At 56.5% G+C, this 14,903-nt stretch overlaps 1 protein-coding gene and 1 long non-coding RNA gene across 8 annotated transcripts in view; both read right to left on the minus strand.

The window, feature by feature from the left end:
* The window catches only part of TMEM184B (transmembrane protein 184B), a 53,016-nt gene that overhangs the window by 2,677 nt on the left and 35,436 nt on the right, over positions 1-14,903 (minus strand). For 5 of the 7 annotated variants that reach the window (XM_086402807.1, XM_086402803.1, XM_086402804.1 and 2 more), the window contains 6 exons: positions 8,494-8,584; positions 7,930-8,005; positions 4,454-4,545; positions 3,496-3,665; positions 2,843-3,037; positions 752-772 (listed from right to left, as the gene is read on the minus strand). In XM_086402807.1, coding sequence (XP_086258933.1) covers positions 752-772; positions 2,843-3,037; positions 3,496-3,665; positions 4,454-4,545; positions 7,930-8,005; positions 8,494-8,584 — 645 coding nt within the window. The remainder of the gene's footprint in view (positions 1-751; positions 773-2,842; positions 3,038-3,495; positions 3,666-4,453; positions 4,546-7,929; positions 8,006-8,493; positions 8,585-14,903) is intronic. The other 2 variants (XM_086402808.1, XM_086402809.1) reach the window with 1 other exon arrangement.
* Positions 10,840-13,442, minus strand: LOC147373065 (uncharacterized). The gene is made up of 3 exons (XR_015164512.1): positions 13,143-13,442; positions 12,785-12,974; positions 10,840-12,501 (listed from the first exon to the last, which is right to left on the minus strand). It is a non-coding gene; the product is annotated as an uncharacterized LOC147373065 (long non-coding RNA).

Raw genomic sequence — 14,903 nt, forward strand, 5'->3', positions numbered from 1 at the left:
GAGGGCCCAGGCCTGTGGGATGCTCCCCTTCACTCTGGAGAGGAGACCAGGGGCCCGCTCCACCCAAACAGGCCGACGGGGGCCTGGACCCACAGCAGAGCAGACATACTGGCTCTGGCGGGGGGCGACCCTGCATTGAGGTGCTTGATCGCTCAGTTGTGTCCAACTCTTGGCAACCCCATGGACTGTAGCCCGCCAAGCTCCTCTGTCCATGGGATTTACCAGGCAAGATTACTGGAGTGAGTGGCCATTTCCTTCTCCAGGGGATCTTCCTGACCCAGGGATTGAATCTGCATCTCTTATGTCTCCTGCACTGGCAGGCGGGTTCTTTATTTCTTCCTCCTAATTCCCTAACATACTGTCCTCAAGGGCTCAGGGAGGAAGCGGGGGCAGAGATGGCCCAGGCCCCCAACTGAGACCTAAGGGGCGAGCCCCACCCTGGCCCCAGTCTTCAGACCCAAATTTGCGTGCCCTTTCCCCCTTGGCATTCTTTGCCACAGAACAGAACCAAATGCCCCAATTCCCCATCAACGAGCACTGTGCCCCCAGAATGCACAGGGCATGTTCCAGGACAATGAGAGACAGGATGAAGCAGGCAAGCTCTACAGAGGGCAGCCCTTGGTAGGCGCTCTCCGCACCCAGGGATGCTTGTGTGGGAGGAGACGGGGACACAGAGAAGGAGCTAGGGAGAGACTCATGCTGGTGACAGGACTGGCGTGCAGGACAGACGTACAGACAGAGTGGAACCTACCGTAAGGGCCGTATGTTGGCACTGCCCGAGGCCAAACCCGGGGCAAAAGCAGGGCAGTGGGGGAGGGAGGGGAGCCAGAGAAACAGAAGACAAGAGACAGCTGAGTGAACACCTCACGCCCATCACCGAGGCTGGCCCCTCACCGCATACACTGCCCGCCCCACCCCAGGTCCCGCCCACCCCCTACCCCAGCTGGCACTCAGGTGGCCCCACTGCCCCTCCAGGCCTGGGCAGGGGGGCAGTTCTGTCCATCTAGGAGACTCCTCCTTCAGGGCTCAGGCTTTCTTCTGCTGGGGGACAAAGAGTGGACATCCAGAATGCTGGTTGGACCTCAACCTCGGCACCTGAGGAGGGACCCCCCCCCACCCCTTCTCTTCACGCTTGGCCAGAAATCCTGAGCCTGGGTTACGTGCGTTGCCAACCTTGCAACACTTCATATATGGGGCGTGGAGGAGAGGGCGTTTGACAGGTACAGACCACACCACAGAGCTGGCTTTGCACCCAACTCTGATGGGGGCTGAGAGAGGCCAGGCGCTGTGGTTAACAGGTGGACAGCGGCCTAGGACCCGCACAGTGGTGGGCGAGGGCATGCAGCAGCTTCCCCGGGCTGGGCTGGGGTCCTTGCTAGAGCTGGATGCCTGGCCACACTGCTTCTGGCTGGGGGTGGATGTGTCTCGGGGCAGTGGGCAAGAAGAGAGCCCAGGTGACCGCGGAGAGCCTCTGTGGGGAGGGCCACAGAAGCAGGGCCTTAAACCATGTTAGACCTTAATGGTCTAGAAAGGGTTCTCGGCCACAACCTTAGGCTCCAGGCACCAGGGTGACCAGGTCCCAGGGACATTGCCCTCGACACTGGGACAGTGCTGGCCACATCTCTTCCAACTGATGGGAAGCGGGTGGGATGCCAGCCAGCAGCGGTGAGCCCTGGCCAGCACAGCCCCTCTGGCACTAAGCGTAGAATCCGAACCGGAAAAAGGATGGAGAATGCCCAGGCGGCAAGTGTGTTGGGTGAACGTAATCAGCTGCCCAGGAGTTGAGAGGCCTGGAGGTGATTCAGTCCATACACCTACAGCAGCCGCAGGTTTTTAAGGCCCCTTCTCAACCAGGGAAAGCACAAGACAAGTAGGGTGGGAGGGGGCCCCTGAGGAGCCCTGCAAAGGCCAGGACAGTGTTTCTACACTCAGCTCAGCATGCCCAGTGAGCCCATGGTGGGCACAGGTGGTGAGCCTAGGCAAGTGGGCCATGGGCCTTCAGCCACACACACAAAGAGCTGGCAGCAACCAACCCCGTGGGTAGATGTGTTAGACCAGGAGACTTCCTCCTCCCCAGACCCTCCTGCCTCCTCGAGGGGCGAGCTGGTTCAGGCATTGCCAGCCTCTTCCTCCTCGTCCCAAGCCTCCCCTCTCTGCCTAGCAGCAGCCAGAGGCAGCCCCAGCCCCTGCTTTTCCTGAGAGCATGTTAGAATTGCCTGGGGAGCTGTCGGCACTTCCTGCCGGGCCCAACCCAAGGGCCAGTACTGCAGAATCTCTGAGGGTGAGTGTCTCCAGGGCATCTTAATATACAACTGGGGTTGCCAACCGCTGTTCTAACAAAGCGAAGATTAGCAGGTGTAAAAAGAAAGCTGTTAAAAGCTATTACCATCCGAGTCTGTTTCTTAGAAGTAATCAGGTTAAAAAAAAAGCTTTAGAGACAAGGAAATACAGGACAAAATGGATAATGCTGTTCAATATCAGGAACTTAGGAATCTGTTTAACCCAGGGTCTCTGTCCTGGCCTTCCCATGGGGATATTGTGCTTTATCATCTCAGGGTTCCATACTCCAGACCTGCTGCAAGAGACCAGGGGTCTCTTGGACCAGTCCTCACCCCCACCAACTTCCAGGACCAGTCCCCACCCCCATCGACACCTTGTAACTGGGGGCAGGGGTGCCTGGACCTCTGTGGCCCCTTTCCTACACCGAGGGTCCCCTCCTGACCTCCTGATCCATCAATACCGGAAAGACCCTGGGAGGCAGGAGGGGCCGGGGGGCAGGGCCGGGAAGCACTCTTCCAGCTGGTGGGGGGTCGGGGGTCGACTCTAGGACCCTGGCTCATACCTTGTGCGTCCACCCTCTTGTCGGCATAGACCTTGTAGGTGAAGGCATGCCGCAGGGCCAGAGCTGCAAAGAACATCTCCACGCAGATGATGAAGTCCTGGTAGCCAGCAGCTACGGTGCCCTCGCCCACCGACACGCGGGCCGAGTGGATCTTGGGGATGGCCCCGCACTTCTCCAGGATGGCCAGGAGCATGCCTGGAAGGGGAGGTGTGGAAGGGGCGCCATGGGCCTCGAGCCCAAGACTGGATCCCCTTCTCCTTTTCCCTCCACATAGCGTCCCAGTGCCACACGCCCCCGGGAGGATGAAAGCGGGGTGTACAGCTACTCCTATTGGGTGGGGCTGTTGACACAAGCCGGAGCCTTGAGGAAACTACCCCCCAGGTCCTGGCTGGACACCAACCCTGAGATCCCTCTGTCCAGGAAGCAATCCCGCCAAAGCTCCTGGCTCCAGTGAAAGGCCCTGGGGGCCCAGACTTCATGCTCCACAGGTGCTCAGTGGACAGAGGTCCCTTTGAGCTCCAGCCAGGATCGCCCATGGCAACCCCATGGCCCAGGCCTTCGGGGCACTGGGGATGGTGAGCAGGAGGCAGAGGACGAGGCTGAGGGGACAGGGAGGCACAGGCTGGCCTCGCAGGGGCCGGGAGGAGGCTCACCTTGCCAGAAGGAAAGAAAGATGACAGACTTGACCATGAAGAACTTGAGGACAGGGCTGTAAGGGCTGAGCAGCTCCCGGGTGGCAAAGTAGAAGAGGAAGAGGGCGTAGAGGGCCAGGCTGACGGAGATGTTGTAGATGATGGTCACGTAGAGGTAGCCGCTGGTGACGCTGCGGGAACCGGGGACATTCTCGGGTTTGAACAGACCCTTCTGAGCGACAAGGGGCCTCCTTCCCCCTTTGCCCTGCCCGCATGCCCCTTCACATGGCTCTCAGAAGGCTCCCTGAGCAGTGCTCCCCAAGCCACTGATAGAAGTGGGCAGGGCACTGGTGAGCCTTGCCACCTGCAGCTCCATTGCCCACGCTCCTGGCAGAGGACTCCAGGCGGCCTCGGGGGCAGGGTCTCAGCCTGATGGTCCAAGGGACAGAACCTGGCTTGGCTCTTTTCACTTGAGCCACGTTACATTCCCTCTGAGCCTCTGTTTGCTCACCGACCCCCGGGGACTGTCGTGCAGGGTTACAGGGGGTGTGTGTGCAAGCTCAGGGCCTAGACACACAGTCATGTTCACTAAACCCTCAAGTGGGGCATGTGTGTCAATCCATGCAGAAGAGACTCGAGCTGGGGATCTCAGGGATATGGCTCTCTCGTCCCCTACCCGGGAATGGTCACTGTCCCTTCTTGCCCCCCTCCCCCCAGGGGCCCCACTGTCTGACAGATGCTCCTCTGTCAGAGGCGGGGCCAAGTGTGATGGCACCACTGCCAGGCTCCGGCCCTGGCAACTCAGGGGTGCAGAGAGGCGTGAGGACAGATGGGGTCAGGCTTGCCCTCCACTCGGACGACAGACACAGGCGTGGGGCCAGTCTGCGGCCACCGCTTCCCTCAGCCAGAGCCTGAGCCTCTGGGCAGAGCTGCCCATTCCTCCCCACACGCACCTCGGAGGAGGGGACCCGCCACTTACTCAAAGTCACCATCCCGGTACTTGCCAAATGCCTGGAGGACCACGGTGCTGACGGCCATGAGCGGCTTCACCACGCAGAACTGCAGGGTGGCCTGTTGGGGATAAGGCAAGAGTCAAGGCTGAGCACACGGACCACGGAAGCAGCACCTCCTCTGGCCAGCTGGGCTGGTGCCAGAAGCCAGCGGATGGGAGAGACCCACTGTCCTGCCCCCAGTGGAACTGCTGTCTGCAGAAGACATGAGACAGTAATAGGGCAACGCGGCTGCGTGCGAAGACGGGTGTGAAGGAAGAATGGAGGAGACACAGAGACAGAGATTCCACAGGACAGACCACTGAACATGCTAAGATGGGAGGACTGGCAGAGGGGGCAGCCAGGGGCACAAGCTCGGCCCAGGGGCAGACAGCAGACAAGGGCTAGGGGTTAAGTGCTGGTGTACAGGTGGCAGTGGGGAGCAGGCCTCCCACTCTGGGTGGGTGAGGGCCTCCTCGTCCACCCCAGGTCTGGCCCTCTGCCCCATGCTCTGGGCCTGGGTCTAGGATTTATGTTGAGCTGGGGTTTTATTGACGATGGGGATGACCCCAAAATAGGAAGTAGCCCAAAGCCCAAGAAAGGCCTGGAGTCCCGACTGAGTCTGAATTCTGGCCTCATCAACTACCCGCTGCGGAAGCTCAAGGGGGCAGTCACTCAGCCTCTGAGTGGCGGTGCGTGAAGGACGGTTGTAACCAGCCCCTGAGGCAGGGTCGCTGTGCAGGGACTGAAGCACAAGACCACACAGGCTGCCCTTGGAAGTCTCCCACCTCTGAGCACTCAGCAGAGGCCTCTGCCACTGAAAGAAGCCCTCAGTAGAGTTTTCACAAGTCCCTCCAGAGGCCCCAGTAAATGCCGAGGGGAGCTGTAGTGCCCATGTAATCACGAGAAGCACCACTCTCTACGGGCTTCCCTGGTAGCTCAGTTGGTAAAGAATCCACCTGCAATGCGGGAGACCTGCGTTTGACTCGTGGGTCAGGAAGGTCCCCTGGAGAAGGGATAGGCTACCCATTCCAGTATTCTTGGGCTTCCCTGGTGGCTCAGTTGGTAAAGAATCCGCCTGCAATGTGGGAGACCTGGTTCAATCCCTGGGCTGGGATGATCCCCAGAAGGGAAAGACTACCCACTCCAGTATTCTGGCCGGAGAATTCCATGGACTGTACAGTCCATGGGGTTGCAAAGAGTTGGACACGACAGAGCAACTTTCACTTTACTACTCTCTGCTGCTGCTGCTGCTAAGTCGCTTCAGTCATGTCTGACTTTGTGCGACCCCATAGATGGCAGCCCACCAGGCTCCCCCATCGCTGGGATTCTCCAGGCAAGAAAACTGGAGTGGGTTGCCATTTCCTTCTCCAATGCATGAAAGTGAAAAGTGAAAGGGAAGTCGCTCAGTCGTGTCCGACTCTTAGCGACCCCATGGACTGCAGCCTACCAGGCTCCTCTGTCCATAGGATTTTCCAGGCAAGAGTACTGGAGTGGGGTGCCATTACCACTCTCTGCTGCTGCTAAGTCGCTTGTCGTGCCTGACTCTGTGCGACCCCACAGACGGCAGCCCACCTGGCTCCCCCATCCCTGGGATTCTCCAAGCAGGAACACTGGAGTGGGTTGCCATTTACCACTCTCTAGAAACCCAATAAATGTCTGCCACAAAGTCCTGCTTGGGGAGGTGGGATTAGCTTTCAAAGGCTAAGCTGCTGTGGTTCCAAATGGGGCAAGGACCTCAGAGCAGAGAAAGTAACCTGTGGAACCCTAAGTTTCTGATCCGAGAGGGGCTCGAGTGAGGTTTGCAGGGGAGGCCAGGGCGAGCTGAGCTGCAGGGCTGCCAAGAGGAGAGGCACACATGGTGGGGTTAGATGGGTGATGCCCACAAACCCTGCTGCCCCCCACCCCCTCGAGGAAGCGGGATCAGCACCTTTGGGGAGGGTCAGCAGCATGTCCGAAATAAGCGCTGGTGCTGCCCTGGCTCAGCTCATGTGGTGCTCCGGACAGCCCCTTGACGTAAGTCTGTCATCACCCCCAGGGTACAGATAAGGAAACCAAAGCATGGGGGGGTGTTGGCTGAAGCGGCAGAGGATTCAGACCCAGACGGTGGCCCTGATGACAAAGCCGCGGTGTCCTCTCTCCAAGGGCAAAGGGTGAGAGGTTTCTTTAGTTCTCGCCTTTGACTACCTGTCCCCGCCACCTCCAGGACCAGCAGCGGAACATCTGGGCCCACAAGGCTGGGGAGTAATTTCCGACAAGGCAACGAAGCTAGTGATCTGGCGTCAACACTTCGTACACAATCTGATCCTCCAAGAAGAAGGCAGAGAGTCACAGCTGGGCCAGCACTAGTAAACAAAGGCTCTCAGAGGCCCCACCCTGAAGCCAGGACAGTGTGAACTCTTTCCCTGCAGGTCCCGCAGGGAGGTTTTGAATTTAGAAACACCCGAGGGAAGGAAGATCTGGAAGAACTGGAGACTGGCCATCCAAGCAGGGCTTTGAGGGTGGGGCCGTGCCCCAGCCCCGCCCAGGAGGGAGCAGGGAGGCCAGCCTCCAGCAGGTCTGGGGATGGGCTGTGAGTTTCATCTCCCAAGATGATGATGCACGATGCTGGACGGGCTGATGGGCCCTGTGGAGATGAAGCCGGGGTCCTGCCAGCGGGGCACGGTGCCTGAGGCCCTCCTGAGCAAGGGATGGCAGGCTCAGAGGCAGGGCTGTGTAAGGGCTTTCCTTCATCTGTTCCTCAAACCATCCCTTGAGGTTAAGTATCATTATGCTCATTTCAGAGAAAAGGAAACCAAGGCTCAGAGAGGTTTCGTAATTTAGCCAAAGTCACATAGTCAAGAGGAGAGGCTGGAATTCAAACTCAGACGGTCAGAGACCCAGACCCAGGCACTTGAGCGCAACACCACGCTGCCTCCTCCCAGGCTACTCGAGACCACTGGGAGGGCGGGTCTGGAAACTGGAAGCTGCTGGGCTGCCTGCCAAGCGGGAAACGGGGGAAAGAACCAGAGGCTGCGCAGGTCTGTTCCATCGTGTTCCTCAATGCAGAAACCCTCCTGGCTCTAGCCACAGCTGATACGTTTTCACAATGAGATTCCAGAATCGCCATGCACTTCCTCGGACTCTCACACATACACACCAAGACTTGGATGAAATGAGCAAGCGTCTGGGGCCACTTCCTGCCCGGGGGCTGCATCAGACACCCCTGGGGTACCTGCCAATGTTCCTCTGAGGACACCCTGCCAGTGCTCGCGCACCCCTAACAGCTCGGGGAGTGGGTGCCTTGCAGGAAATGGGAACCCTGCTGGCGGGCCGGGAGCAGGGTCCTCCTGGCCTGACGCCTGCCTCTACTGCTCTGTCAATCAGAGGTAGCCTGGTCCCTGCAGCTGCCGCTCCAGGGCATAGACCCAGGCTCCTGGTCCCCAGCCTGCAGCTTGTGACCAGGGCAGTTGCAGGGGGTACCCACCTGCTTGCAGAACCGTAGGAACCCGATGGAGTAAGTCTTTCCCCAGAGGCAGCAGGTGCCATACATACAGCTGGACCTGGAAGAGACGAGCGGAGAAGGGCTGGTGAGCAAAGAAAGAGCTGGGACTCAGGAAAGCTGGGACTCAGTGGCGGGGGCAGGCCACCCTCACTCCTTCACAAGCCGGGGTGGAGCAGGCCAGGGTGGGGATCAAGCTCAGATCCTGGGCAGTCTTTGAGCCTGAGGCCAAGAACTGGGAGAGACACAGTATATGTGGCAGGAACCCTTGGGATAACAAATCAACCTGAAAGGCACTGAATGTGAAAACTGCAAGAGGGAAAACATAGGCAGACAGTAAAGGACAGGAAGGGAGATGAGGAGAAAGCCAGGCAGGCCCTCCCCAGAGTCCCAGTGAATGACCTTGTTCAGGAGGTGCAAGAGAGGCAGAGTAGGTCAAGGTCACAGGCAGAGATGGTCTGTGTGACTGGCCGATGCCAGGACGGCTCAGAGAACGTCAGGCCCAGGAAACAGGGCAGTGGGGAAGGCTCCCGGGGACTTTTTACTCACTCGATGGGCTTCCCTCTGATCTCTGACATGATGGAACTTTCCCCTCCGAGGTATTCATAGCACAGGCTCAGGAAATTATAGATGACCAAGGCTGTGAAAACAAAGTCCAGAGAAAACCACTCAGATCAACAGAACGGATAAACAGATGGTGGAATTCTAAACAGCAACAAAAGTGAATGAACCACAGTCACAGACAGAGACGAGGTGGGGAGGACTGGAAGTGGCAGGGGTGGGGGGCGGACCTCAGGAATGTAAGAACCCACAGGGGATATTCCACGTGTATAATCAAACTCAGGCCCAGCTAAACCACGGTGTTCACAGACGCTGCTGGTCTCACCTTAAAGAAAGGCAAGAACGTGATTACCACCAAATGCAGGATTGTGAGGGGCGAGCTGGACAGGTAGGCTGGGGGCTTGAAGAGCTGGCAGGGTGCACATTCTGGGTTTTGGCCTTATAATTGTTTACTAGTTTTATGCACTTTTCTGTTTCTGTGTTACAAATCACAGTTTTATGACCAAGCAACAATTAAACATTCTCCAGAAGGATCTCAGGAGAAATTCTCAGCAAGAATGAGACAGAAAGAACCCTTATGCATTCATCAGCATGTAGCAGCATCTTAGCCTTTGCACGATAAGCTACAACAAAACGTATGAGAGGTGCCCAAAATACAGTGCAAATGTTTCGGGAAGCTGGGCCAGCGCGTTCTGAATCAGGACACAGCTTGACATCGCCCACAAAGATACAAAATCTGCAACAGCCTCCAACGGGGGCACAGTAGAAGTATGCTGTGAGTGCTATAAATACAGCACGACGTTGTCATAGGTCTCCTGGTCAGAGGACTTCTGAGGGGTCAGCAAATGAAGGCTGCTGCCTGCAGGGTACTAGAAGTACCAGGATGTGCCAGAAGCCAGGGCACAGAGAGGAGGAGGACGTGTGGAGGAAAGGTGCAGGAGGCAGGCCAGGGGCGGGGGCAGGGGAACAGGACAGGCGTCCGGCAGAGGAGTGAGGCCAAGGGGAGGGTCAAGGCGGGGTCAGGGGGTAAGAAGATCTAGGGAGACGCACCAGCGGCCCTGCAGCCAGCAGGCCCCTTCTCATCTGACCCGCCGCGTCCGCGTGCAGCAGAAAGGCCTTCGAGGCTCCCAGAGCAGGCCCCCGGCTCAGCTCAAGGCCTTTCAGCAGGTAGCCTGGTCCCTGCACAGCCCGCACATTTCCTTCCCAGAAACACAAGGCACCCCCTTCCCCTTGGCAGGGTCTTATGCCCTTCGAGCTTCTGCCCTCGGGGGTCCCACTGCCTGTGCCCTGCCCTCTGCACTCCTGGAACCGCCAACCGTAAGACATCACCCTTCCTGAGAAGTCCCTGGCCACCACCATGGGGACGCGTGCATCCCACATCCACGGAACCTGCTGATTTGCAGACACCAGGCAGCCCTTCCCCGCTGGAGTGTGATCACTGACTGGGATTAGCGTGGGCCCAGCCCTCGCCATACACTAACACAGAAGCTTGACTGCCTGGAACTGGAGCACAGCAGACCCTGGCCACATGTCTGTAGGTAAAACTGGCCTTTAGCCACTTGGAAAGGGCTGTACACCCCTCAGTTGGTCTAACCTACTAAGGGTTCATGTCGGGGGCTGGGAAACAGGGGCCCAGGTGGCACCCTGTATAAACAGGACCCATAGCACTGGCCACCTGTGCTGTGACGATCCCCCTAGAGACACACAGCAGAGGGTTCGCAATGTGGCTCTGCTGGGTGCCTCTCTGTGGCTCAGTTTTCTCATCTGTTAAACAGGGGCACAAAGAGCTCCTATCAAGTTAGGAGGTGGTGGGCTTTCTGTGAGTATGCAAGGTGCTCAGGAGAGTGGCTGGCACCCTCAGCATTGGCGGTCATGGCTGTTTATCTGCCCACCTTCCCTGGGGGCCCGCTGTCCCCCAACAAGGCTGAGCGCCCTGTATGTGGTGGGAATCTCCACTCACTGGCCTCTAGATCACTTTCCACGGACAGGAACTTTGGGCATCTGAAGGCAGGAGGTGAGGAGCATCAAGCCAAATGTGATGTCAGCCTACTAAAATGGTTTTATCCAAAACCATATAAGGTCAAGAGGAGTGGATGTGTCTCTTCCAATCGGTCCAGCTATATTGTAGTCAATGGTATTTTCCCAAAGGCAGCCACATCCTGACACTGACACTCCTCTGCTGAGAGATGGGGGTTTTCTTCCCTCTTCTCGAATCTGGGTGAACGGGGGAGATCATAGCGGAAGCAAAGCTTTTTGACATCTGATGTTGTGGTTGGAAAAGCCTTCTTTCTTTATAACTTTTCAAAAAATTTATTTATTGGCCGTGCTGGGTCTTCATTGCTGTGCACGCTCTTCTCTAGTTGCGGTGAGCACAGGGGCTCCTCTCTAGTTGCGGCACGTGGGCTTCTCATTGCGGTGGCTTCTTTTGTTGGGAAGCACGGGCTCTAGGGTGCATGTGCTTCAGCTGTTGCAGCACACAGGCCCTAGAGCATAGGCTCAACAGTTGTGGTGCATGGGCTTAGCTGCTCTAAGACATGTGGGATCATCTCAGATCAGGGATCAAAGCCACGTCCCCTGCATTGGCAGACAGATCTTTTCCACTGAGCCACCAGGGAAGCCCAGAAAAGGCCTCCTTCTGGTTTATCCTCTCTTGTGATGCTGGCCCTTAGACCCGGCCATCATGCCAAGAGGAAGCCCACACTGGTCCATGTGAAGAGTCCACATGAAGAGGCTCATGTGGCAGGAACCCAGGCTCCCAGCTGATACCAGCATCAACTGCCAGCAACGTGACTAAACCAGACATCAGGTGATCGTCCCCGAGCCTTCAAGTTCTCCGGCTCAGGCCCAGGTCCCACGGAGCATGGGCAAACTGTCCCGGTGTGCCCTGTCCAAATTCCTAACCTGCAGTATTCATGGACAAAATAAACTGCTGTTCACACGAGCCTGTTGTGGGGTAGTTACGTACACAGCCAAGTGAGCGGGATGCACACAAAACCTCTTCTGGAGTCCCCACGTCATGCCACGATCTCTCAGGCCTCCCCTTGGGGGTACATTCAGGTCGCTCTGCTAAATCCCGGAGGCAGACCCAGCTGCGACGCCACCTTGTCCTTGGCTGGTCCCCTGTCTTATCGCCATGCTCATATCACACCCCACAATCTCTGTGGATACGCCTGCTCCTTCAAGTACAAGAGGCAGCGTAAAACGGGCAGCAAGCCATGGACCCTGGAGCCAGACTGCCTGCGTGTCCCACCACTTAGGTCCCACCACCTAGGAGCTGTGTGGCAAATTTCTTCAGTGCTCTGGGCCTCGGTTTCCTCATCTCTAAGCCGGGGATAATAGCTCCTTCCGGGTGGGGGCTGCGGTGAGGACGGGGCTCAGGGCTGAGAATGTGATGCCTTATCTACGAGGCTGGGCTTGCAGTGAACACTGCACAGTGTTACCCACTGTCTTCTGTGAACACCTGGCAGGCAGGACCCGAGGCCCACCCCCAACAGCGATCAAACGGCTTGGCACTTCCACACTCAATCAGCAACGAAGAAACGAATGGATGGACACAGGCCACAGCTCCAGGTGAGGCTCAGAGAGGACGGCTGTGGGTGCGGCCCTCACTGAGTCCTGCGTTCAGGGTGCTCAACCTCTCACGGGCTGGGAAGCTGCACCTTCCCCAAGGTAATCGGACTTCCGGTCACCAAAGTCCAAGGGAGAGGCCACAGGGCCCAAGGTTCCTCTGCCCCTCTGTCCAGAACCACCGAACTAGGCTATCCTGCAATCCACTTCTGGGAAGAGCTTGGTGCCTGAGCTCACATCCTTTCCTGTGTCACAACATATGTCAGCCCGCTCCTGAATTACGTGGTCCAGCTCTCTGTCCATATGCAGCTCTGCATTCAACTGGTGAGATCACCAAACTTCATCCATCTCTCCCAATTCAGGATTTTTGACCTTTGATCAGTGCTCTGGGGCCAGACAGTCTGTAAAATCCCAATCTGCTGATGGTTTCTGTTAAAAGAATCATTAGTGAGTCGATAATGCATCTTGGAGAAGGGAAACAAGACAGAATCTCCTGGAGATGACTCAACCAGCCCACACCAAGACCCACTGACCATCTGGACAAATCAATGCCCTTCCTAGGAAATGACAGAGCCATGCAAAATACCACCCCCACACTCCAGCATGTGTGTTTAAAATGGACAGCTCAACACACAGCCAGGGAACAAACACAGAGATAAGCTAGCTCTGAACGTCACAAGAGCAAAAAAGATTAACAGTGGGGGGTTCTCACCTGACCACGCTTCTGACCACAGCTCCCATTCTGGTTCCCTGGAGAGACCCCAGACACACAAGTGACCACAGGGGCCCACAAGGAGCATCCAACATAAGAGAAAAATGGGCTCTCTCTCTTTCTTGCTCACCCTGGACAATCAGGTACCTGGAACTTCCATCTCCATTCTAGACACCAAATCTTAAATGAACTAGAGACAAATGCACACAATCAGAGGCAAAAGACCACATTCAACTGCTTAGCAAACAGGGGGCACCCGAACGTTCTTTCCCGCTTTTCCCGTGGCTGCTGATCATCATGGACAATAGCAGATGCACGTGCTACAGCCAGGCGGGTGGGGGCTTCCCTCAGCACTGACCCCGAACTCTGAGCCGTTGCACTGGTCCTTGCTCCTCCTCCCTCGTGGCTTTTCTGCCCTTTGCTGTTCCTGCTCACTGCTGCTCCTTGCCACCCAAAAAGCTGACTCCGATCCCTGTGTTCATTGGTTTCTTCTGGTTGCCTGTCTTTATCCTGATGGGTTGAGCTCTTTGATTCCTGGCGGTCTCAGAGCCGTGACCAGCAAGGGCCACTGCCAGCCCCGTGAGTCCTGCAGCAGCACACTGGTCGCTGAGTCTTTGGTGGTCCTCAAGCTGGTGGTCCTCAACTGCACTCTCCCCACCTGGGAAGAAGTTTCACTTTGGACCAGAATCCAGGAATCCAAGTTCATCCCAAATTGGAAACTGGGTGAAAGAAGCATCAGTCTTTGTTTCTCTCGTGCATGTAACACCTCTTCCCTTAACAAGAGTTCACACTTTTGCAGGAAGAACCTTGTCCTGTATTCCTGCCCCAAGCTTGGCCGCAGATCAATTCCTGGACCTCAGAGACCCAGACCAGAGTCTGGCCTTTGGCAGTTACTCTCTAGGTCACAACTTGGGCAAATTTCTTAGCCTATGTGAATTTTTTTTCACATGTGAAACATGGGGATGATAACAGATACTCTACCAGGTAACTGAGATGAGAGAATGAGCTAACAGTACTGGAAACACATGTGGTGAACTGTGAAGTGCCACACAAACCTTATTAACAAGACAGTGCCCACACAGAGCAGCTGTGGAAACGTTTCCCCAATTTGAGCTTCGGCCACCTGCGCCTCTCCAACCACCGTACTCCCCAGGGTGTCTCAGAGTCATCTTTAGGGGTGACCCCCTACCCCAGTCAAACACTAAATGCAGGCAAGGGGGCTGGATCCCACCCCTTCACCGTCTGCCTGTACACCTGTACACCTGTACACCCTGGTGCTCCACTCCCAGCTCTGTGAATTCTGGTCTTTACCAGGTGGTAGACACTCAGTAGTAAAGAATCTACCTGCAATGCAGGAGACCCAGGTTCAATCCCTGGGTCAGGAAGATCCTCCGGAAAAGGGAATGGCAACCCACTCCAGTGTTCTTGCCTGGAAAATTCTATGGACAGAGGAGCCTGGTGGACTACAGTCCATGGAGTCACAGAGAATCGAACACGACTGAGCAACTAACACTTCCATTAGGGGCACTGGGCAAGCATCCATTTCTCCCTAGATAATGGAATCACTAGCTCCAATTCACAGGGTTTACCTCCATTCTCCCCTGAAGTGAGAAGGAATTGGGGGGAAAGCTATAGACCTTCAAAGGCAAGGACATGGCCCCAGAAGCAGCAGGCGCCATGAAGCAGAGGGATGTCACAAAAGCTCTGGAAGGTGTGGCATGGCCACTGACTTGGGGACAGGAAGGAGCCAGTAAGAACCCCAGGAACCTGTGTAACCAGGCACGCCAGGCAGCTCTGATGGCTGTGGGTACAGACGGGAACACCGGCTACAAGTCTCCACGTGGTGCTCTTGGCTTTTTCCTTTTGAGACAGTTGAGATGGTTCTGCCCTCACAGAACTTGGCCCAGCTAAGGGCAGCAATGAAGAGACTTGCAGAAAATATAGACGGGAAGTCTGAACACGAAGGGAAGATGTCCAGGGCCCTTTCCCAGCTATAGCTCAGCCCCTCAGCTTCGTTCTCCTAGAAGGCGATGAGAACATTATTCTCTGGGGAAACAGACCCAGAATCAAGGAGCCTTCATATACTGTCTACCCCATCACTGCAAGCAAACAGCAGAGG

Source organism: Bos grunniens, chromosome 5 (genome assembly GCF_055505025.1).
Source record: "Bos grunniens cultivar Pamir isolate PY7600 chromosome 5, Bosgru_T2T1.0, whole genome shotgun sequence".
NCBI lineage: Eukaryota > Metazoa > Chordata > Mammalia > Artiodactyla > Bovidae > Bos > Bos grunniens.